Raw genomic sequence first — 24,122 nt, 5'->3', positions numbered from 1 at the left:
TACAGCTCTCAAAACGCAGGATTTTATTTGGCGATAACGTGCTGGAATGCTATCTGGTTTTTAATTCACTATTTTAAATGTAGAAACTTTGTCGTTGGATTCTTCTAAGTGCTTCACCCCTTAAATGAATGGGCTCTTTAATTTTCTGTAGTTGTCATGTATCTGGAGATTCTCACTGTTAAAACACCTTTGGAACACTTCATGTCAGTGCAAATCTACTACTACCAGGCATAAATAAACCTGTCATCAAGTCAGAATGTGAGGAGCTCAGCATCCAGTGCTTCCTACTTAAATGCCTGACTAGGAGCTGCTTGCTACTGCTAACCTGCCAGCTTTTTTTCAGGAGCCTAAGTGGGAGCTAAGCATTTCTGGCTCTTGCCATGTGAAGCTTGAATGTATTGAGGTCACCCATGGCTGAAAATACTCCATTTAATGGTTTCCAGTGCTGATACAGAACTGTTGGGGTTTTCATGTAAAATTGGTGTCTTAATTCTAGCAGAGCCTCTGTGACAGCGGTATGCTTTCTAGGAGAAGAGATGTCCCCAGGCTGATGTCTAGGTGGTGAACGATATTTTTAAAAGTATAAAATAGCAGTTTAGTATTGAACACAGCGTAGGTCCATAGTGTTAGTAGCTCACCACTGAGTACTTGTGCTTCCTATCATAGAGACTTCCATATTTGAAGGCAACTTTTACATCTGATCTTAAAGCCAAATCTTGGGTTTTTTCATAACTTGCCTTACCAGTCATGTAGCTAAAGATACTTACGATTTTTTGAAGGGTTTGGTTTTTTTTCCTAGTTAATTCTGCAGTGATTTCAATGCTGAACATACTTATGCAATTTTCCTCTCTGGTACTGTGGAAGTGTTAAATTAGTAGATTAGTAATGCTGTGGGCTCAAGCACAAAGCTGGGTTGTCCAAGTGTTTACAACCATGTGCGGTACTCAGAGAAAGGACTGCACATGACTAACCCCAAACTGCCACCTATACAAAAATGTGGATGGCTCGCCTTTCGTTGCCAAGGGCTCACTTGCTGAGGGAGAATGTATGCAGGATGCTTTTGTGAAGTTGGAGAAGAACCAGAAATGCCCACTTTGTAGTGGCTGAGCTTTTATGCTACTAGTTCCTATTAGTAAGCGTGGATGTAGCTGCTGAGAGCTGCAGGATGGCTTTCTATCAGTAGAATTAGAAGCAAAGTAATACGTGCAGCTGGCAAATAGCAGCTACATCTTCTCTTGTTTTTTTATCTAAAGTAGATAAAACAAATCCATGCTCACATCAAAAGGATGGTAGAAATAGCTATGTAATAGTTTCAAATGATATATTACACTATTTTTCTTAATTTGATTTTTAAGAGGGCAAATGCTTTTAAAGTTAGAGAACTGCTAAGGTTCCTTTTTCTGACGTGGGTAGTTGTGCTGTTAAACTCTGATTGCTGTTGAATTTTCAAAGTCAGGTCCCACCTGTAGAATCAGTAGATAAAGCATTCACCGAAAGTGCTTCAGGGAAGGGCTTTTAAGTACTAGTTTGATAAACACACACGGTCTGGCATCTGCATGTCTTGAGATACTGTTGAAATTAAGTCAGATTTTTAATGAAGTAGCTCCTCCAAGTCTTTGAACTAATTGCATGGGCTGTGGTCAGCTGAGACGCTTTGAGAACACTTGAGCTTTCTGGTTTTAATTTGTATTTATTGCAGGGAAAGACTTTTGATCAAATATAAGAATACGGCGTGCTGTGCTCTTCCAACCTTAGTCTCTCAGAGGTCCTGTGGCTAGTTTTTCTCATCGTGCATGGCCACAAGATGTGTTCACGAAATACTGAGTGCATGCTTTGATATCTAACTCCTATTTTCAGGCACCTTAATTAGCAAAGATACAAAACGCAGCTCTGAAGGTAGATGAGACGTGCAACTACACTTCTTAGCCACAGGAGGGGTCTCTAGCTCAGCTACTATTCGCTGCTATTAAATGTTGCCAAGAAGGAAGGAATGGTCAGAAGCTGTGTACAACCACCCCCTCCTGTTCCTGTGCCACCCAGGAGCCCCAGTCAGCCACCTCTGCTAACACACCTGTAGCGCTGCCACTGTGCCACATGCTTTTGCGTAACTCCGGCTGCCTCCTCCTATACAACTTCCCTTCGCTATTCTACAGTACAGCCGCGACCCGTTGTATGTGTTGTCATAGGTGATCTGTATAACGTAGGAAATGTTTTCTGCATGGCCAGACTGGCTGAGGAGGTTAGTCCTGAGAAGTTGTTTAAATGTACTATTGAAAAATAAAGATAACAAACGAGTTTTTCTTAGTTTTGTCTTAAATGAGATAGCAGGTCTTTTGTGTTTGGCTTTTCCTTAAGTTTTTTTTTTAGGGGGGGGAGGATCTCTTGTTGCTTCTCAGGACATGTGATGCTGGCAGGAGGCTGCTAGTTGTCTGCTGTGTGTGGCGGTGCCCTCGGCTCAAGAGTTTTTCAGGCTCTGCAGGTGGCTTCTCGGCATGCTCCTGAACAACCTCCGGTAGGAATAGCAGTTACTTTTTTGCAAACAGTGAGTCTTCCTTGGGAAGTGCTACCACAGGTCCTTGTCCGAGGTGGACTCTGGGATTAGATGGACTTTGGATTAAACATTTCTATTAATTTCTCTGTGTTACAATAATCATCCGTCTCACTGACCCTCTGAGTAATTGTTGTCTTCGGAGGTGTAATTACTAGTCTGTGCGTGGCTGCTTGAATCCAGAGGCACGTATTGTAGGGTATTAGCCGTAGCTGCCCTTTCTTGGGATTCCAGTACAAGTTGTACTCAGCTTAATGATCTGTGTGGTTACCTTGTGAAAGGCTTTTGTTTGGTAGTAAGGCCTGGAGGGATGCAGGGCAGGACTTGTGTTTTCAGAAAGCTGTAGGGATCAACTCCTATGTAAAAATGTGTGTGGGATGCAGTGATTTCACGATTTTGAGGCTGGAAAGGATTACGAGTTCACATGCAACTTGGTTTATTTTTCCATCGTGGTTTTCTATAGGTAAACAGGCATTTAATAAAACCCGATACCCTAAACAGAAACTGGAGGGGTTTAACGGAGAGGATCTCCATCAGAGCGCCCGTCCCTGCAAGGCCCAGCCTGAGCTCGCCTGCCTGAGCGGCTGCATGGAACCGCTTTATGAACGGAGCAGGAAAAGACGGTCCCTCACGGACGCCTCCATCTTCATCCCCGGTGCTTTAAGGAATTAAAGCACCCGCTGCGTCCTGCCAGGGCTGCCCCGAGTGTCCTGCAGGGACCCGGGGTGCCCGGCCGCGCTGAGCGCCCCGCCACCCTGCGGGGGGACCCGGCGGACCCGGCCCCGCCCGCCGTCACATGACCCGCCATGCGGCCCGCACCACCCCGCCGCGGGGGAGCGCGGCCCGCTCCGCCTGCGGCGCCGAAGGGTCGCAGGCGGCGGCTTGTCCTGCCCCCGAGGTCGGGCACTGCTGTCGGCTCCCTGCGGCGGGGCAGCGGACAGCGAGGGAAGGGAGGAGGCGGCTTCCGAACCTCCTCATCTGCCCCCCTCTCGCGTTGAGGTAATGGTTCTGCCCAGCCCCGGTGGACAGGGCGGTCGTGGGCCGAGGCACCGCCGCGCCCGGGCGGGGGGGGGGTGCGTGGGGCTCCTCGGGAGAGCGGCGGGAAGGACCGGCTCGGTACCGCGGTACGAACGGCCTCCTGCTCCCTCTGTCCCGCTTTTTCCTCCCTCTCGCCGCTCGGCGGCGGCGGGTGGGCAGCAGGGAAGTTGTGTGCCCGTCTTCCCCCCCCAGCTACCGCTAGGGATGGTACGGGCCGGCGGGTCAGGCTGTGTCAGGCGCCCGCTGACACGGGACGGGCCGGGGCGGGGGAGCCCGGAGCCGCGGTGAGCGGGCCGGGGCCGGGCCGCAGCCGTCCGAGCGCGGGGGGCCGGGGCGGGCCGGTCCGGGAGCGAGGAGCCCGGGGCCCGGAGGGGGAGGCCGGGCCGGGGCCGGTTGGGCCTGAGGCGTTGGACTCCGGGCGCGCTGAGCGGGGCCGGTCCCGGCGCGTTGCGGCCTGAGGACCCCGGGCAGGGGCCCGGGGTGTCCGGGTACGGAGCTCTGGTCGTTCAGACCCCGGCCTGTCCCTGTAAAACTGGCCGTATCCGGGCGTGGGGGGCCGGCCCAGTCCCTGTTCCACCCCGGCGGGGCCTGAGGGGTAGCGGGGCGCGGGGGTCCGGGCCCCATCCCGCCAGGGCACGGAGGGTCGTTGGTCAGGTCGCCCCTGGTGGAGCGGTGCTGGTCCCTGAGGCTGAGCTTAAGGCCAGCTGCTCCTGGAGGGATATACAGCAGGACTCGCACCAATGCTGCCGGAGAGATGCTTTAATATCTGGTTACTGATACTGTGTGTGTCTCCCTTGCCTGCAGGAGGCCTGGCGTATGTGCTGAGCTCTCACTATGAACGCTATTGTTGCCCTCTGCCATTTTTGTGAGCTCCACGGTCCTCGCACCCTCTTTTGTACTGAGGTTCTGCATTCACCGCTTCCCCAAGGCGCGAGCAGCGGGGACATCTCGGGGCAGAATGAGCAGGCAGAAGAGGAGGAGGGTGGCATTCAGATGAGCAGTCGGATCCGCTCGCACAGCCCAGCAGAAGGTGCCAGTGCCGACTCCAGCAGCCCAGGGCCAAAGAAGTCAGACATGTGTGAGGTAGGTGTGTGGGTCTGTGTGCAGGCAGCAGAGGCCTTTGGCTTAACTAAAAGGCTCTTGGGTTCTGGAATGCAAATTTAATCATTTAAGAGAGGAAAAAAAACATGTGAACGGCAGTTGTTTTGTATGTGACTGCTAGTACAAGAAGATCTCCAGGTCCTCATGCACCATAATGATCCATGACAAGAGGATGAAGGAACTGTTGTTGAGTATATAGACCTTGATAAGATGTTGTCTCGAGGTCTCTTTAAACCCTGTGATGTGTGATTCTCTTCTGTCTGAGAAATGCTTTCCTCGTCCTTGAAGAGCATTTACTTTATCAGATTAGGTCTGGTTATCTTTTAATAGTAATTTTAAGAGCAGTATTGATTAGGAAATGGAGAAAAAATGCAAAAGCAATTAAAACAATAGAGCAAATGTATGTTCTCGGTTGTTCTCATGGTTGTCTACTGTTAATATTGTGTTCTGAGATATTTGTTATTTGTTTTCCTTTAGATTATGGCCAGGTTTGTTAGGCTAGTTGGTTTCACAGCTGCTGTTAACTGAATTTTACCAGCACCATGTTCACAGCCAAATTAAATAGTGGAAAATGAACATAAGAACAGAGGAAGTATATTGCAGGGAGTTCTATGTGAGGAGCTGGGTTCACATCCTGACCTTGACTTATATTTCTTGTCTTCTAACTATTTGTGTTCTTACCTATATGTGTAGGTGACGTTTCCCTACATTTTTAAGGGAATATGCAGAGGCATTTGGAAACCTTAAATAACTGCATGCTTATTTATGGCTGGATTTGCTTTTCTGTCTTCAGGGTTGCCGCTCTCTTGCAGGAGGACATCCTGGATATGTCAGCCACGATAAAGAAACATCTATCAAGTACGTCAGTCACCAGCACCCAAACCACCCCCAGTTGTTCAGCATCGTGCGCCAGGCCTGTGTTCGTAGTCTGAGCTGTGAGGTAACTGTCCTGGGAGTACAGGGAGAAAACCTGCTTATGGACTTACGTGTAATTTCAAATCCAGGATAGTGCTTTGCTCATCTTGGCTCTCTGTGCAGCCTGAAACAAAGGGGGACGGAGGTGGAAAGTCAGACACACAAGTCTGTTCCATCCAGGATTGGTGGTAATTTTTAAGGTTGATCTTTGATAAGCTTGCGGTTTCCTTCCTGTCACCTTGTGACACCAAAAAATTTCCCTTTCTTGTTTTTGCTCCTAGGTGTTTATTGGGTTTTTTTGGTAAAGATGTTGGAATCTTTGTTTAGTACAAAGAAATACTTGATTTTTGTAGACCATTAACATTCAGCATCTCATAGAAGTGAAGGGAGAACCTTACAGATTGGTGAACATTTGTGTGTCGGGATCAGCAACATCCCTTGTGGATTCTCAACAGTTTCGTAGTTGAATAGAGCTGAATTCTTAAAATACGGTTAAATTGAATGTTTTGTAGTGTTTGTAGAATACCTCTGAAGTTCTGTTTGACCAAACCTTTTGTACAGTAGCCTAAAAAGGCTTGTTTTATTCATCAAGTGTGTTAAAGAGCAGGAAGCTTTATTCAGTTTATTACCATTTCAGCTGTGTGATGTGCTTAACTGTTTTTGTGTATGTGTCCCTGCCCTTCAGGTCTGCCCAGGACGTGAAGGCCCTATTTTTTTTGGAGATGAACAGCACGGTTTTGTGTTCAGCCACACTTTCTTTATCAAAGACAGCCTGGCTCGAGGTTTCCAGCGCTGGTACAGCATCATCACTATCATGATGGACCGGATTTACCTCATCAACTCCTGGCCTTTCTTGTTGGGAAAAATCAGAGGCATCATTGATGAGCTTCAGGGCAAAGCACTTAAGGTAGGTCAATGCACAGAGTCCATTTGACTCAACGCTAATAAAACATTATGACAGCTGATTTACAGCTGAGTCAAAAAGCTGATGCTGCTCATTGCAGTTAGGTGGTCATTAAGGTTGAGACAAGGGACAAGAGGATGGTGCATATCTGGGGGTGCAGGAGAGAAGGAACAGGATGCCTTTGTCATTTTCAGGCAGTCATAACACTTCACAGACGTAACTGCTAGACTGTAGCTCTGTTAGAAATGTAAGTAACTGAAGTTGTTAAGGACAGTGGTTTTGGAGCACAGGCATTGCCTAATGATAACTTTAGTCAAGCTAAGAATAAGATGTCCCTTCCCTCTCTGTTCCCATAATTTACAATATATTTTGGATGCCTGTGTGTGATGCACCCTTTTCATTTTGTGTTTTTGCTGGTTGTTTTTTTTTTGGCTCAGCTTTATGTAAGCATTCTGTCTTCTTCGGTCTCTTTCACTGCTCTTATTCTGTGGTGCAGGTGTTTGAAGCAGAGCAGTATGGGTGCCCTCAGCGTGCCCAGCGGATGAACACAGCCTTCACTCCCTTCCTGCACCAGCGGAACGGCAATGCAGCCCGCTCCTTAACCTCACTGACCAATGATGAAAACCTGTGGGCATGTTTGCATACTTCCTTTGCTTGGTAATGCCATTTGTGTTTCTAGCTTCTACTGCTCCTTCATGAAGAGGATATTGCCATATTCTGAAAGGGTGGAAATGTGATTTGAGTGTTTGGGGTATTTTTACTTGAGGTAGTAAGTTGGACTTTGCTAAGTAGTCTCAAAATCGTAAAACAAGCAGGGTTGGAAGGGACCTCTGGAGACCATCTAGTCCAACCCCCTGCTAAAGCAGGTTCTCCTAGAGCAGGTTGCACAGAATCATGTCCAGGCAGGTTTTGAATGTCTCAAGAAGGAGACTCCACAGCCTCCCTCTGGGCAGCCTGCTCCAGTGCTCAGTCACCCTTAAAGTAAGGAAGTTTTTCCTCATATTCAGATGGAACTTCCTGTGTTGTGGTTTGTGCCCATTGCCCTTTGTCCTGGGCACCACGAAAAACGGCCTGGCCTCATCCTCCTGTCTCTGGCTCTTAAGATATTTGTAGACCTTGATAAGATCCCCTCTCAGTCTTCCCTTCACCAGGCTAGAAAGGTGCAGCTCCCTCAGCCTTTCCTCCTGAGAGATCCTCTTCATAGCTTCTGCTGGCCCCTCTCCAGTAGCTCCCTGTCTCTCTTGAACTGGGGAGCCCAGAACTGGACACATCCCTCCAGGCACAGCCTCACCAGAGCAGAGTAGAGGCGGAAGGATCAACTCCCTTGACCTGCTGGCCTTGCTCCTCCTAATGCACCCCAGGACACCACTGGCCGGCTTGGCCACCAGGGCACACTGCTGGCCCATGGGCAACTTGCTGTCCACCAGCACTCCTGGGTCCTTCTCTGCAGAGCTGCCTCCCAGCAGCTCAGCCCCAGCCTGTGCTGGTGCAGGGGGCTGTTCCTCCCCAGGGGCAGGACCCGACACTTGCTTTTGCTGAACTTCTTTGGGTTCCTCCCTGCCCAGCTCCCCAGCCTGCCCAGGTCTTGCTGAATAGCAGCGCAGCCCCTGGTCTATCAGAAGTAATCTCTGAATTGGAAGGAGCTAAGCACAGGAAGACAGGAGCCTGCTGATGCCTTTAGGACAAAAAAAAGTCTTGTTGCTGTGAAGTAAACCTACTAACGTGGCTGCTAATGGAAGCCATTTCTATCTGGACGGAAAGGCCATGCTGTATAAAAGTAAGCATGGAAGAAAGAAAAGATACTGTACCCCCAGTGTGTTGTACCTCGGGTTCACGCTTGGAGTGCAGTGGTTGTTCACCTGGAAGTGCCTGTGTGTTGCGATAGGCAGCGTGGGAGGCGCAGCCGTTTGGCACAGCGGTATGTTTGTGGGAGTTCGGTTGCTCCAGTGCCTGATTTGCTCCTCAGGCTTCCCTGGAAAGATGCCACAGAGAGGGTTGCAACACTGGCATGTGACTTGGATGGGGGATAAGTATGTTGCACCAAGTGGTTGCAAAATGGTAGGTGACTTTGAGTGGCGGCGGTTGTAAGATGCGTTGATAGTTATCACACCGAGGAAGGCACATTGATGTGTTGAAAGGAAGCACAAATTGGTGTGTGGCTGGATTCTTTGTTGAGCTCATCGCACCGAGTTTCTTACTGGATTTTTGCACCTAGCAAGCAGGCCTAATGAGTGCTACTTCTGTTTCTTTCAATGTCTCCAGGCTTTTGAAAGCTTGTGGTAGCCGACTTACAGAGAAACTTTTGGAAGGAGCACCAACAGAAGACACCCTTGTTCAGATGGAAAAACTTGCAGGTGAGCTAGAAATTTCCAGAGCTGGAAGATCCTCTTGAGAATGCTTTAGATGGTAAAACACCAAGTCCTTTCAGCAGCAGCATGAGCACAGCCATCACTCATCAACTTTACCTTAGTGGCAGTTTCCACAGTAGCTGATGTGCTCTCCCGTGTGGAGATGACTGGGACAGGAATGTGAAATCAAGGCCCTTGGCCTCCTAGGCTCTCTGCATGCGCATGTGGTGTTTGTTACTTGAGTTAGGAGTGTTGCATCATTGTGATTATTGTTCTGGCTGGCTGGGTTGGCCCTCCTGATGAATCTCTACAGCCAAAAGAATTTGCAGTCACATCATATGGACTTCTTTTTTTTTTTTTTTACAAAATTTCTAAAATTAAAGGATGACAATTTTTTCTTGCATTGAATTAATCCGTTTAGACTAAAGTCTACAAAACCCTCCTCAAAGCTTTGGCCATGACCTTTAAAAAGAGTAGAGAACGGATAATTGGTCAAAAGATGTGACTTTCTGTTCTGTAGGTGAAAATTCATTCTTGACCCTTTAGTGGTTGTCTTCTATGTGAGTTAATAAACTTCGATAACACTTAGGTGTGTCTGTGCTGCTAGTACTTTCAGTTACTGTGTTCTGAACTCTTGCCTTCCCACATGCAGCCAAAATCAGTTGGCTGCAGCATGCGTAGGTGCTTTTGAGGCAGTTCCCTCTCTTAGAGAGCAGCAATTTTTATGACCGCTGCCTTTTTTTCCTAGATCTGAAAGAAGAGTCAGAAGGTTGGGATGGTTCTGAGGAAGAAGAGAAGCCTTCTTCCCAGCCAGATGTTGTGGAAGGGCAGGAGCTGTCTAAATGCTCACCTGAAACATCTCTGATGCCAGATTGCAATAGCTGGAATGTGGCTCACAGAAGATTGTCTGTCTTTCGGTCTCTCCGGCACATGAGACAGGTAGGAGAGAAGCACAGTTACTCTGACGTTGAATTCACAAGATAATAACTTCTTTTCTCCTGATAATGTTTTTTTCAAAGATACATGTATTTCCTGCAGTCTAGGCTTCTTTCCTGGTTCTGTGTTCAGCACAGAGCCTGCACAGCTTGGGGCATGGTGTGAACTGCACCTCTTAAGGACGCTCGCTTCCTCAGAGATCATGTGTGCCTCTAGTGATCATTGATCATGTGGGATGGGATCATATGATTTCTCTCAAACTCTGCGCTTTTCTTCTTCCCAAAGCAGTGACAACAGTAACTTAATACAGAGGTCGTGTGACATCTTCAAAGCTAAGTACTGTTTGCTTAAAACAAAAATGTTTCAGAGGGGAAAAAATCATTTAGAAACAAAACAAATGATTCTGTACAGATCTAGCCTTTCACCAGTGCTTCCAGTTCTCCCTGGCTGAGGGGGAAGGTTCAGTGCATTTGACCCAAAGTCTTTTTCATACCAGCTTGTTTTCCTGGACACTCCTGACAAATACCTGCTTTATGTCTTTAGCCTCCTTTAGTTGTACTGTCTCCCAGTATGCTTGAATGCTTGAAGCTAGTGAACTACAGCGGTGTATTGCACGTGTGTGCTTTTGGAGGCTTGTCTAAGAACATTGTTTCACCTTCTATGCCTGAATCGCTGTTGTGTACATAACCCAGATCAGAGAATGCCTGAAAGTTCTTGTTTAACAGAAGTTGTTCAGTTCCATTCCAGACGGGCCTGTGTCCCTCTTACCAAACCTGCTAATTTGGCCAAGTGGGCTGGTTGATGCAGTCCAGCCAGAGCACTGAAGAATTTGGAGCAACTGAGAAATGAAACTGTTGTTCTCTTCATGTGCTTGATACTGAATTGGGTCATTGAGCGGGCATATTGGCAAAGTGGTACTTTGCTGCTCTTTGTTCTTGAAACCACAGATGGGGGCGAATATTGCTTTGCATGACAGTCTGATGCCCTTCGCACCTGTCAAAGAAATTCTGATCTTGGCACTGGTGGTTTAGAGCTATTACTCTGGGCACAAGACCTGCTAAATTTTCATGTTCGTTTCTGCTGTTCAGCTCAACAGGGCGAAGCAGGCATTTCACTACTTTTCCTAGCTAATGCAGAAATTTTTTAATTTTTTTTTTCAGGTTCTTGGGGCATCAGCATTCCGCATGCTGGCTTGGCATGTTCTGATGGGGAATCAGGTCATCTGGAAAGCTCGAGATACAGATCTTGTCCAGTCTGCTTTTGATGTGCTACGGGTAGAAACTTTTTCCTTTATTTCCTGGCTGCATATTTTTACATGTATTTTTCTAGTAGTCCAGCCTCATAATGACCTGTCTTTGACATGTCATCTCCTGGAGAATGTGTTCTAAATTACATGGGTTTGAAAAAGCAACAACAAAAATGGAAAAACACCCACCAAACAAAGAACTTTCAACCTCTGGATGTCTTGGTTGTCCTCAGCAACTGCATAGTCTATAAGGCTGAGTAGGGTACTTCTGATCCCCCTAAATCAGGAGCGTGAATTCAGGGAGAAAATTGTACTTTACTTGTTTAACTCCAGTGTCTCTGTTGATACGTTTCTTTCCCTCTCTAGACTATGCTGCCTGTTGGCTGTGTGCGGATCATCCCCTATAGCGACCAGTATGAAGAGGCATATCGGTGTAATTTCCTAGGGCTTAGCCCACATGTCCAAATCCCACCCCACATACTGTCATCTGGTAAGAGCCTGTTGCAGAACCCTCTCCTTTCCCTATCATCTTTGTTGAAGAACATGAGATTTTGGGGGGTTTTTTATTAAGCATGGGCGGATGGTCTAACAATGCTGTGTGAACTAAAACCTGTAGCACTTTTTGTTTTCCCCGTGACCTTTCAGTAGTTGAAAGGTGTGACTCCTGCTGTAAGCACTGATCATAGCTGACAGTCCTGGTTCCTGTTGGGGAGAAGTTAATGGTGGGCCAGATACTTCAAGCTGATGGAGGTGTGCTTTCTCAGAGCAGTGTGCATAGCTGTATTTTAGAATCAAGGCTAGTACAGTTAATATTTTTCTGGGCTCTTGTTGCTCTAGAGTTTGCGGTGCTTGTGGAGGTTCGTGCTGCTACCCGGTCCAGCCTCTACCCAGCTGTGTTTGATGATGAGCAGTCCCTCAACAAGTACGAGTTTGTTGTGACCAGTGGTAGCCCTGTTGCAGCAGATCGAGGTAGGTGATTTGAAAGCAGAAAGAGCCTGTATCACTGAGATTAAAAGAGCATCTTAAGCTGTAACTGGTTTTTAAGCTGTTCGTGTACTGGCGCTTAACGAAGTCTGAGTAGAAGCCAGGTCAGTATACAATGCTATTATATAATACAGCTATTAGAGGTGAGTCGTTTAATCATAAAGCGTTTGCCTTACCAGATCAGTATTTTGCTTATGAATTTTCAGAAATGAGATACGAAATCTGTAGCATGGATACAGTAGCAATTGCAGGGTAATTCTTCTGTAACCCACAGCGAACGGTGTCTATTCTGGAATACTTGTGCATTTATTTTGAGTAAGTCTGGTTTGTAAGGACTGTGACATTATTCATCTCCCATGTTCCAATTGGCAGACAAGTATGACTGATACAGAAATACCCAGACCTTTTTTATTTGTCTCTCCTACTTTGTTGAAGGACCTGAACACTTGCAGTTGGGTATGATTCGAGTCAGGTCCATCAGTCTCATGTTTTTCTGGGAAGTCTTAATTTAGATGAATTGGCTTCACTGACTCTCAAAAGACACGGCAGATGGCTAATCCTTCTGCTCTGTCCTCTGAAGATACTACAGGTGCAATGCAAAGCAGAGACTACTCTTTCTGTAGTGTTCTTCCTGTTGTAAATCCTACATGAATAATTACATTAGTTTACTTTCCATCCAACAAGTGCATGTTCAGAAGCTTCTGGACAAAAACAGTGACTGAAAAGTCTTTTCACCACCACAGCATCTTACTTACTAGGCCATGGACTGCTGGGGGAAAAAAGCCTCCTGGGGAATTCCAAATAGTGGTCCAGGAGAGGAATGCCTTGGGTTGGTTCTTGGTTTATTTTTTTATTAAGTATCTTGGAACTGCCCTTGATAAGAGGAACATTAAATCCAGAGTAAGTGGAGACTTCAAACGTGGTTTAGTGGTGGACTTGGCAGTGCTGGGTTATTGGTTGGACTCGATCATCCCAACGGTCGTTTCCAACCTAAACGATTCTATGATTCTGTGATACGATTCTGTGGTAATGTAGCTTTCTGCATATAGAGGAGGCTGCATTAATGCACCAGACCAAAATACTGGTGACAAATGAGTGCAGACTAGTGCTCTTAAACAGAATAACAGGTAGAACAAATATGTATCCTTGTCTGTAATTCCAGCAGGTATTAAGGCCCAGGCCGTAGAGTAAATGGACTAGTCCTTGCTAACAATTAACTAGTAAAGGGGTAAGGGGTAAGTTATAGCTTGTGTGTCCTCTTTCTCACCCTTTCCCCCCTCTTTCTCACGCTGTAGTTGGCCCTACAATCTTGAACAAGATTGAAGCTGCCCTGACCAACCAGAACCTTTCTGTGGATGTTGTGGATCAGTGCCTTGTTTGCTTGAAGGAGGAGTGGATGAAGTAAGTACGACTACGCTGGTTTCAGAGAAACGGCTTTAGCACTAATCCTGGCACAGTTCCAGCTGAGTACAGGACAAACTGGTAGTCAGGTAACTGCTGCTGTAGTACTGACAGTAGTTGGCTTTACTGTTGGGAGCTAAGGATACTGGAGTCCTTCTGCTCTAGTCCTAACTCTCTCTTTGGCTTTCAGCAGTTCTTAACCTTTATGCTTCAGTTCACACATCTGGAGGTTAACCTACATGACAATACTTGTCTGCCTTGCGTACATTGTGAGGATTAAGCATGCAAATACATACATGCCTGTCAATGCGCGCTATATTCCAGTGCAGATAACATGCCAAACAGATGTCATGATTGCACCTTCAGGCACTACATTTCAAAGCAAGCTGCAAGCAGTTATAAAGGGAGACCAGACAGTCATGCGAAATAATTCATGGAACATTACAATTTTGTGAATTTTATCTGAAGGCCAGATGGGCACTGGATTTGTCTCCCAGGGAGATTCCCAGTTGTCACGATTAATTGTTTTACTTTCTGCTAGAATGGAAAAATGAACTAGAAATATGCATATTACTACTGAAAACGAGTAATCCCCCTAACTAATCCCCGCTTTTCTCGTACTCTTCCCCACCACCACCACCACCTTCTTCATTCAGAGCATGAGAATAGTTTCCACAGAATATTGTTTGAAACTTTTATTAACATTTAGTTGCAGTAGGCACTGAGAGAAGCTACAGTTATTGCTCTTTCCCTGTTTGATGCCTGCAAGTCCATTGTAATAGTGACAGGAGTTTCTTGTTTCTGTAGTAAAGTGAAGGTCCTCTTTAAATTCACTAAAGTGGACAGCAGACCCAAGGAGGATACCCAAAAACTGCTGAGCATCCTGGGAGCTGCGGAGGAAGACAACGTCAAGCTTCTCAAGTTCTGGATGACTGGCCTGAGCAAGACATACAAGTCCCACCTGATGTCAACAGTTCGCAGCCCAACGTCCTCAGAGTCCCGGAACTAAAGAGTGCCCAACCTCACTTGCTGCCTTCAGATACTGGCAGGGAACTCCGAGTTACCACTGCTGAGCCTGCAGCATGTGCGTTAGGCGGATAGTGAAACTTCATCGCTGTTCTCCTGGTCCTCCAACTAACTTGAAGAGCAACTTGAGTCTTTCCTGATTGCTGTGAGACTGGACTAATAAGTGCTAATAAGTAGTGCTGCTGTCTGTCCTGAAACTCAACTCTAAATCTAGACCTGCACACTCAAGACTAAAATACACCAACACTCAAAGAATCGGTGTGAATTAATTAAAATCCTGTACTGTCCTCGTTAAGCATTATGGTGTGGCAGTAGACCTCAGTTTTAAATATAATTGGCAAGACTCTGATACCTGTGACAACATCCAGAACTCTTGGGAGTGGATATAGTTAATCTCTCCGAATCCCACATAGATCTCCTAAATGCCTGAGAGAACGAGAACCAAAAATAAGTGACGTGTCACAGGGTATGGATCACATAAATTATTTCAAACCACTTTATGCTCGGATTTAAGAAGAGACTATTTTCTGCTGTAGCATAAGTCAGGATATCCTATTGGAGTCCTGTAACTCCACTTTATTTATTTATATCTTAACTTGAGACGGTTTTCAGCATTTGCTTTGGAAATCTTGTCTGGGAGGGAGAATTTTAATGTAAGAACTCTCAAAATGCAGCTTGCTCGCCTGTCCAGATGGTAAAATACTTGCCTTGTTTTGCCTGTGGTTGCGAAACTTCCAGGTAGTGAAGATAACCTCACCAGGATAAGGTTGCTGGTGTTCTTCTGTCTTCAGAAATAGTTTTCTAGCTTCCTTATTTAAGTTAAGCAGAGGAGATCCAACCTGTAGGTGCTCCCTTCTTATATAACTCTATAGTAGCCATTTTTGCTTAATAGTTCATGGAAACATTGGTGCATTTTTTAATTACCTAAACAGATATTCCTTATCTGTATTGTAAGGAATTACTGTTTTTGTTGTGAAGTCTTTTTTCTGGATCATTTTTGGGAAAACTTGACATTACCGTAGATGTTTTTAACAGGCTAGAGGCAGGTTTTACCCAGGTGACCTTCTACACTCATCCAAACAAGACTCGAGCTCAGAGGGGATGTTCCAACTTGTCACAAGTTCTGTTCTTATATATAAAATATGCAGGTTGATTTTTGTCTGGAACATCTGTAAAATGGAGACAGGCATTAAATCTCATTAAGAGCTATTTTTGTAAGACGGACAAAGCCTAGTTTTGTGTTGATTTTCAGTGTGTGTATGTGTGTTGTGGTGGGGGAAACAACAGCCGATCCACGGTAACTCCTGCATCTTAGCAGAGATCTAATTTACAGAACTTAATAGACCTTTTCCTCTTAACTTTATATGTTAGTTTCTTGTACATATGGAGCAGGAGATGCTCAGATTCATTATTAATTGATATTAATTGAAAATGCTTGACTGGACATAAAACAACTGCAGGATGTTATGCTTGGAAAAAGGCATTACTCTGTTCAGGGTTTGCAAAAAGGCTTGCATTTCCCAATGGTCAGTAAGGAAACGGGAAACAAAAGAGGTGCTCAGGCTCTAAAGGAAGCTTCAGATCAGTTATGTGTCTTGCTTCCTCCGTGAGGGAAAAACGGAGCCCACTAGCAGTGGGATAAAAGCGACAGAAGTAATTACAAAAGCAGGGGTGAGGAAATCAGCATTGCCGGTGCTGGGTTGCTGCTCGCTCCTGTGCCTGCCTTTTAGGTGAGCTACTACTCTGGTTTTGTACCTGAAAGCTGTTCTGGCCCTCTTCAGAGCTGTGCACCGCAACAGGCAAAATGTTGTTTGGCATTTAGACCTTCTCCATCGCTGAAGTGTTTTTATCCTTTAAAGAACAGCTCTCCCACGAGACCCAGCCTGAACGTCTGGTCTCTAACCTGTGGTTGTGTGTAAGCGCCCGTTAGCAACGCCGGCGTTTCTGTGTGGTTTCCTCCGAAACAGACAAAAAGTGGTCCCGAGGTCAAGCCTGAGGCTTCACCATCTTCCTTGTGCTCGTGGCAGCGGTGAGTTGTGCAGGGGGCTGGCTGGTCCCTGGCCTGGTCTGGAACGGGGCTGTGGCACAGGCAGCCCGGTGTGGGGTGACCACCGTGGGAAACCATGGCCTTACCGCTTACCGGCTGCCCCCGGGACGGCAACTGCCCCCGGGACGGCAACTGCCCCCGGGACGGCAACTGCCCCCGGGAAAGCCAGCAGGGGGGAGCTGCTGAGGCTGCGCCCCCCGAGCTCCTGCGTGGCCTCCGACCCGTGTGCCGCCCGTCGGGGCAGGGGGCCCGGGGGCTACCGGAGGGTGGGCCGGGCCAGGCCCCGCAGCTGGCGCCGATGCCGCGGGCGCTCCTGCCGCCATCGACAGCTGGCATGTGCGCAAGTTCATTAACGAATTAACGAACCGGCCGGTCCGTGGGCACCGTTCCCCACCCTTTGCGCGATGCTCCTCGGGGACCGGCTGATGGGGCCGGGGCTCTCCGTGTGCCGGGGCCCGGCCGTGCCGCGGGGGGCCGGGAGGGGGCGGGGGCGAGCGGTCGGTAGGGGCAGGTGGGCCGGGGAGGGCCGGGAGGGGCCGCCCGCCGCCACAGCCGGGCCCTTCCGCCGCCCCCGGCCCGCCCCGCCGCGGCGCGCCCCGGCCCCGTGGGCGGGCCCGGCCCCCCGAGGGCGCGTCCCGGCGGCGGCCCCGCGCAGGCGCCGGCATGTGGGCGGCGGGCGGGCGGGCGGCGCTGGCGCTGGGCCTGGCGCTGGCGGCGGGGGCGGCGGCGCTGGCGCTGGGGCTGGGGCGGGCGCTGGCGGCGCGGCGGCGGGCGCGGCGGGAGGTGCTGTTCTTCCCCTCGCCGCCGCGCTGCACCGAGGCCCTGCTGGCCCAGGCGGAGGCGCCCGGCGCGGCGCCCCGGCCGTGCCCCTGCCCGCTGCCGCACGGCGAGAGCTCGCTGGGCCGCCTGCTGCGGCACCTGCTCTCGGCCCGCCGCTCGCTCGACCTCTGCCTCTTCGCCTTCTCCAGCCCGCAGCTGGGCCGCGCCGTGCGGCTGCTGCACCGCCGCGGCGTGCGGGTCCGTGTCCTCACCGACGCGCAGTACATGGCGCTGCGGGGCTCGCAGATCGGGCCGCTGCGCCTCGCCGGTGAGGCGGCACCCGGGGCTGGGCCGGCGCCGGGCACGGCCGGTGCTGAGCACCCTGTCTCCTTGCAGGGATCCCGGTGCGCCACGACCAGGAGAGCGGCTACATGCACCACAAGTTCGCCGTGGTGGACGGGCGGCTGCTCATCACGGGCTCCCTCAACTGGACCACCCAGGCTATCCAGAACAACCGGGAGAACGTGCTGGTCACCGACGACGCTGAGTACGTGACGGCTTTTCTGGATGAGTTTGAGAGGATTTGGGAAGAGTACAACCCCGCCAACTACGCCTTTTTTCCCCAAGGTCATAAGTGATGGAGCCGCCTCAGGGGGCTGGCGGCAGCCCTGCCTCAGCCGTCAGCGTTCACGGTGTTCTGTGTGTCGGTGCTGTTGTATCAGCCCCAGTTTCGGCGAGCTCCCCCCAGGAGGGGTGTCCCAGGGGCCTTCCTGTGGGTTATTCCCATGCTAGAGGAATGACCCAGCTGCCTGGCGACTTGTTTTGTGAGGATAGTTGTGATACAACTGCGTTCGTAGGGCTTGAAACCCTGGGCAGGCTCCCCGCTGCGCCCCGGCACAGGTGTGTACGTCCATATCAGTGCTGGGCACGTTTCAGCGGTGAAATGGATGTTTCCCACTTTGGGATCCTGCAGGCCCAGTGGCTCTTCCACCTCCACAGCCAAAGGAAGAGTCAGGAGGGCTACAGCAAAGCCAGAGTCTGTACAGGGAGGTTAAGCGCCTTATGTTTCTTATGTTGGCATTAATTGTTGATTTTAAAAGTTTGTAAAAGGAAATTTCTGGAAATTTCTGGAAAGTAGGAAGGCAGAGAACAAGTACGTTTTGACTGTGTACACATTTCCTTTGGCTTGAGATTAGCAGAGCTCCAGCGTAAAAGCATGAGAACAGATCCTGACAGCTCGTGTTCCAGCAAGCAGGCATAGGGAGTCTGGAAAGGAACAAAACTGTTCTGGGGATCAGTCGAGCTTGTCTTCAGAGCAGACGCAGCAGCAGTTGGGTCCCCAGCGTCACAGCCGAGTGGTAGAAGGAAACCCCGGTGTATTCAGGTGGTGGGACACCGTGTCCTCTGGTTTGGTGACTTTGCCCGCCTGTGCTGGGCAGCAGGTTGGGGACAGCAAGTGAATGTGTCCCTACATGTCAGGGTGGAACAAAGATGGGTGTAAGCTTAAGAATTTCAAAACTAAATAGCATCTGTGTAAGAATTACTTTATCCTGAATATACAGTGTCTCAAAAGCTCGCAAAATGAAAAAAGGTCTTGATGTTTTTGTTACCAGGTTTGCTCGATACAGTAGTGCTGCGATTGGCACTACTAAATAAACCATTTCCACAGAAAAGCTCAGCGTCATCCCGGTTTTGCACTCCAGGCAGTCCTTGGGGGTTGGTTGTTCCAAATTGTTAAAAATTACTTAAAGCCTTAGGTGTTACTTAGGATACACGGAGTAACATCAACAGACTGCTGGGCTGTTCTGCCCTGGGTCTGGGGGAAAAGCATTACTGTTACCTGCGGTGGAGCAACTATGGAAGAAGCCGAGAAAGGTCAGTCTTTAGTAAATGCTGTTCAGAAGCATTAGATTTACACTACTGTAAACGTGTTACTGCTATTAAAATGCTACCTGTTGCATTTTCCTTGTGGAGTGCGACTACAAAAGCAAACAGCTCACTCATTTCCAGGCTCTGGCCTCTGCTGCATCCTTTCTGTAGTGTCTTTTTTTCAAAGAAACACCTCACTACACAGCATGCAAAGGGTGGTGCAAAAATAGTTTATTACGATATAGTTAATGTAAAGTTAGGTAATTATATTTACAAGGTAAAAATGATCAGCTACATCCATGGGAACCTAGCATGTCACACAAGATTTTGTAAGGAATAAATACTGTGAGAAAAATGACATTTCTATTACCGTGAGCAGGTGATTGGGAAGAGTGGCTTTTAAAAAAGCACTGAAATAAACAAGTGGGAGGGAGAAGGGAAGGAGGGAGGAACTCGCACGAACTGAGAAACAGGAGCCTCCAACACCCATTCCCCTTTGCAGAGGGGAAAAATCTTGTGTGAGACTTAATTTCCTGGACTAATTTCTATGGAAAATGGCAATTAAAAGAGGCCGTTCCGCCCTACGGATGGACAGGGCTTGAGGACAACGGTGCTTCCTCCTCTCCCCGCCCCCCACCCCGCTGGGATTGCTCCTGGGGCTGAGCCGCAGGGATTTCAGCATCCCAGTGCTGCCCGGGTACCTCTGACCCTGCTCCGCCGCCACTTTGTCACTTGGCCACGTCACCGGTCGCAGGCGGGGGGCTGGCCACTGCGTTGCATCGTCGCAGGAACTGGGAAGTGACTCTTGCATCCTCGTTGCTCACAATTCCTTTGGGTCACTTCCAGAGGACGAGTGGTAGGGAGCGGTGTGTGCGTGGTTTGCATCCCGAACGAGCCCCCTTCGGCTACAGGTCAGTTGTCGGTTAAAGCTAAGGCCAAGCCTTCTGTTCTCATTAGGATGGTGGAGGAAAACTGACTGTTATTACCTGTACGGCCACTTCGGACACCACCCACGGCCTTGCAGAACTTCCCTCTCTCTCCCTGAACCTACGTCCTTTCCAATCAATGGTTCTTTAAAACCTCAGGTCATCCAGAACTCCAGGTTCCAGGAGGGTGGACACGGGTCAAAGGCTGCGTGTTCACATCTGCTTTCTACTTACCATAGTCTTCAGTGTTTTGCAACATCCTCTGCTGTCTCTAGGAGTGAGTGCTCTTGTCAGTCCTGCACACAGGCGGTGTGTGACGAAAGCATGAAGAAAGAATAGTCATTGCACCCATGATTCATGAGTTCGTGGCCAGCTGGCTTAGTTCAGTTAGTACCAACTTGTCTGACTCATCAGGTTTCTGCTAGTAAATCCCACACCCTCGGTTTCTTTTAGTAGTCTCAGGCTGAGGCAGGGCGAACTGCTGGGGCTGACTCCTGCGTTGGTTCCAGCCTGGAGCTCCCTGCTCCTGCAGCAGTACGTCGGCTCCTCTTGCAAGGAGGGGTTTGTACTGCAGGATCACCTACGTTCAACTCAGTAGTAACTACGTTGTGCTGAAAGTTATGGTTGAAGTTACATCCTGTACGTTACAGTGCGCTTCCATGCTGCTGGAGGATGCGTGGCTGTACCACGGGGGCCGTCAGTCCCTGGTAAAGTCCGAGAGCATCTCGGATGGGCTGGGCTGCACAAGTGAGTTCCAGCGTTACACCGGTGCCTCCCAGACCCCAGCCCTAAGCTACTCTGCAGAGGGCTGTGTGCACTCTCACCGAGTAGTTACTGCTGCCCCGTATAACAGGTAACAGCTTGCATGTGCGTGGTGTTAATGTCACTATCAAATACAAGATTACCGAGTTCTCTGCATGAAAAAAAACAACCAACCCCAAGTTTATAGTGCAGTAAGGTTACAATTCTCAAACAGACTGTACACAATCTTTGGACAGATATCTTCAAAACTAAAGGTGTAGGTCAGCAGAAAAGGTTTGAAAAGATATTTATAACAGTCATCAAAACCAAACAAAACAGTTTATCGGGGTAGGTGGGCTGGGCTGGGCAGGGTGGGCACTCCTCTCCCAGCCCACGGACATCTATGTTAGAGCAAGATTTAAAAATCAAAACCACAACTTAGTCACAAAAGAGAACCCTCCACTAATTGTTGAGTAATAAATATTTACATTGCGTGCGTTGAATACTATACAGGTTTTAAATTATTTTAAAAGAGAAGAATAACAAAGCTTTTTTTCTAAAAAAGAAATGGAAAAAAATTACAGAGCAAAGGCAAGCTACGCTGAGCGTGCGCGTGCTTAAGTGTTCACAACCAAGTACTGTATCCGAGCTGTGGAAAAAATGCAAAGGTCTAGTGGAAGTGCAATCAGGTACAGAGCTGGTACCAGGGTGCCACATGTCACAGTGCTGGGGGCAGTGCTACGAAGGCAGCCCAGCCCGCCTCTGTTACAGGGGGAAAAACAAAACAGACTTTCTGGTTTGCAAATCAGCACACAGTTCTAGTTCTGAAGCAAATGAACACAATTTGCTGCTTTTTTTTTTTTAATATGTGGGCAAAGAAAAGGTCACGTTTAAAGAAGGATGCAGTTTGTCTCAGGGGAGACAGCGCAGATGGTTGGAAAATTTAACGGGGGGGGGGGGGGGGGGGGCGGGAGGTGGAAAGTCCTTGGAGCCCATCGGAAGGTGTCTGTGTCTGCACCTTCGTTGCACTTGACTCTTCCCAGACCTCCCGTCTCAGTGCTACCGACAGTTTCACACGTTTCACGCATTCCGCCAGGCGCACGCGGTGCCCTGAGAGCATCTGGAGCAGGATGCGGCCGCTGCCTCGCCGCACACAGCTGGCACCGGCCCACGCCGCGAGGCCACCCCACCATGGCCAGTACCGTGCCGCACTGGCCCCCATGCTGCCCGATTCCAAAAGCCTCCAGTGCAAGCGGGGAGCTCGCCCTCTCCTCCCTGAACTTTCCCCCCCCTTCTCCAGACACTTTCTAATTTAAATAGCCACTGATTTATCCTGGAAGCTGGGTGAAGCCTGGAGCGGGAAGAAGCAATAGGATAACTAAGGACCGCTGCTGTCAGTAAGCTCTCTAGCTGGCCCCCACCCCCTGGTTATTTTAAAGCACTGCTCTCTGCAGAAATATTTACGCTTTTGTCTGTTTGTTGATGCTGCAGCTTCTCTCTCTTTAATGTAAAGGCAGGTCATGGATGCCTCTTGCTTTGGAGGGATGCTCAGCTAGTTGCCAGGCTGCAAGCGGAGCGAGCCCGCAGCCCGGAGCAGAGCCTGCAGCGGTCCTTGGGAACAGCTGTCCGCAGCCACAGCATCCCCCCTCCTCCTTTGCCTCGTGACCCCCCCAAACTCATAGCTATCACCGTAAGACACCATATACAGAGCTCCCACCTGGTGAAGTGCTGCCCGGAGCGTGGCTGATCCTGACGACGCCAAGCGGCCGGTGCTCAGCCCCAGTGCACCCTCGGGACAGCAGAGCCAGGGTCTCTGGTTTAATTTTCCAAGGAGCCTAACTCCGCAGTGGGCGATGGCTGCTCCTACAAGCTACAGCATATGAGACCACCACCACCACTATGCTCATGAAAGCCCCCTTTGCTTAGCCATAAGTATTTTAAACCCATGAAGTTCAGCAATAAGATTAATTATTTGGCTTATTAAACATTGCCAAAGCCATGACAACGGTGACATGACATGACAACAGTGGCCAGTCCCCCCCCAGTCCCTCCATACCGTGTTCCTCTGTCCTGCCATCCAACACCTTTTATTCCTGCTACACCTCCTGTTAGTGCCAGGGTTATTTCCCAGCAAACCTGCCTGTTTTGCTTTTCTCAGCTATCTGAAGGTCCAGAGAAGCTGGCCAACACGTATTAAATAAAAGCTCCCCCACAGCAAACCTCTGAGCAGCTGATCCCCTGGCGCTGATCCTGCTCATACGCAACTCCTAGCAAACCTCCTTTCAAATCCTTTCACAGATGTTTCAGGGAACCCCGAAAAAGGGGCTGATGCAAAGACCGACACGTTCTGTGCAGTAAGGTACAAACAGACTGGAGGAAAGAGAGGAGAAGAAAATCCAGCTGTGCTCCTGCTGGCACCGGACCCCCCGGCAGTGCCTCACCGGGGAGACGCAGGACAGCGCGTTTGTTGCCCTGGGTGAAGAACTGACACGAGTGGCCCAGAAGTGATGCACGATCCCTCGCTCAGTGTACGGGCACCTCTACGGGAAAGGAGCAGTACACAGGTGTTCCTGGGTGACCTTTCCCCCCTCTAAGCATCAGTGTGTTTTCATATGTGTCTAAAGAAGAGCACTCCCCACAGCCTCTCTTCACAGGGAGATTTGGGGCCAGCACAAGCAGAGATCTCCAGATCCCCCTCGCTGCCAGCACCCTGTGCTCTGCACAGCTCCCTGTGCCACTGCATTTCTATCACACCTTCTTCTGCCTTCCTGCACTATCCACCACCAAAGCGCTGCCACCTTGGCCGACACACTGCAGTGACCTTGCACCCATCCTCACGCCTTCTAGAAAAACCAAAAAACCCCACATAAATGTATTTACAAATGCCGAGTCAGAAGCTGCGGACAATCCCCACTGACTGCTCCGCGTGCGTCCCCCACTCCCCCCACCTCTTCTCTACACGGAGCAGTGAGGCTCAGAGCAGGAGCACTGGCGAAGAAACCAAGCAGCTCTTACTCACTAGGCTCAACACCGTAGTGCCAGGCAGGACACCAAGCTGCACGAGAGGACTTCCTGGTATAAGCACGCGTAGAGCAGAGAAAACCCCTCTGTGGGGAGCCCCAGGATGCTCAGTGCTGTATCCGAAAGGGTCCATCCTGCGTCCTCCGCACCACCGATGTGGTATTGGAAGTAGCAAGGTACAGAACTGCTAGTCCTCACGCTTGAAAGGAGTTCTGGGCAAATGAAGTATGCAAAGATAAAGCAGGATTTGCTAGGGGGTGTAAGAAAGGTCAGGGTCCACAAGGCAAGGAGACCAGCGCAAGTTCTGCTTGG

General features: G+C 49.3%; 2 protein-coding genes across 5 annotated transcripts; both read left to right on the top strand.

Moving 5' to 3' along the window:
• Positions 1-3,388: 3,388 nt before the first annotated feature.
• On the top strand, positions 3,389-15,656 carry FLCN (folliculin). Of its 4 annotated transcripts, none has more exons than XM_056338367.1 (12): positions 3,389-3,547; positions 4,391-4,669; positions 5,481-5,627; positions 6,288-6,509; positions 7,003-7,163; positions 8,769-8,860; positions 9,603-9,793; positions 10,951-11,064; positions 11,403-11,526; positions 11,874-12,005; positions 13,316-13,421; positions 14,229-15,656. In XM_056338367.1, exons 2-12 carry the CDS (start codon positions 4,421-4,423, stop codon positions 14,428-14,430), a joined length of 1,740 nt encoding a protein of 579 aa, XP_056194342.1. In that variant the 5' UTR covers positions 3,389-3,547; positions 4,391-4,420; the 3' UTR covers positions 14,431-15,656. The 4 variants fall into 4 exon arrangements, with proteins under 4 accessions (XP_056194342.1, XP_056194343.1, XP_056194341.1 ...); XM_056338368.1 differs by lacking the exon at positions 3,389-3,547 and adding an exon at positions 3,574-3,672; XM_056338366.1 differs by lacking the exon at positions 3,389-3,547 and adding an exon at positions 3,732-3,870.
• Positions 15,657-17,142: 1,486 nt separating this feature from the next.
• Positions 17,143-19,767, top strand: PLD6 (phospholipase D family member 6). The gene is made up of 2 exons (XM_056338371.1): positions 17,143-17,581; positions 17,650-19,767. The coding sequence occupies exons 1-2, from the start codon at positions 17,158-17,160 to the stop codon at positions 17,889-17,891; spliced, it is 666 nt and encodes a 221-aa protein (XP_056194346.1). The 5' UTR covers positions 17,143-17,157; the 3' UTR covers positions 17,892-19,767.
• Positions 19,768-24,122: the final 4,355 nt, after the last annotated feature.

The sequence above is a fragment of the Falco biarmicus genome, chromosome 4 (genome assembly GCF_023638135.1).
Source record: "Falco biarmicus isolate bFalBia1 chromosome 4, bFalBia1.pri, whole genome shotgun sequence".
Taxonomy (NCBI): domain Eukaryota; kingdom Metazoa; phylum Chordata; class Aves; order Falconiformes; family Falconidae; genus Falco; species Falco biarmicus.
This window is presented reverse-complemented; position numbering and strand designations above follow the sequence as displayed.

Bases quoted from the DNA above. Each gene is read 5' to 3' on its own strand.
- PLD6 (XM_056338371.1), top strand. From the start codon at position 17,158: ATGTGGGCGGCGGGCGGGCGGGCGGCGCTGGCGCTGGGCCTGGCGCTG. The intron at 17,582-17,649 runs GTGAGGCGGCAC...GTCTCCTTGCAG, and splicing joins CGGGCCGCTGCGCCTCGCCG to GGATCCCGGTGCGCCACGAC.
- FLCN (XM_056338367.1), top strand. From the start codon at position 4,421: ATGAACGCTATTGTTGCCCTCTGCCATTTTTGTGAGCTCCACGGTCCT. The intron at 6,510-7,002 runs GTAGGTCAATGC...TCTGTGGTGCAG, and splicing joins TTCAGGGCAAAGCACTTAAG to GTGTTTGAAGCAGAGCAGTA. The intron at 13,422-14,228 runs GTAAGTACGACT...TTGTTTCTGTAG, and splicing joins TTGAAGGAGGAGTGGATGAA to TAAAGTGAAGGTCCTCTTTA.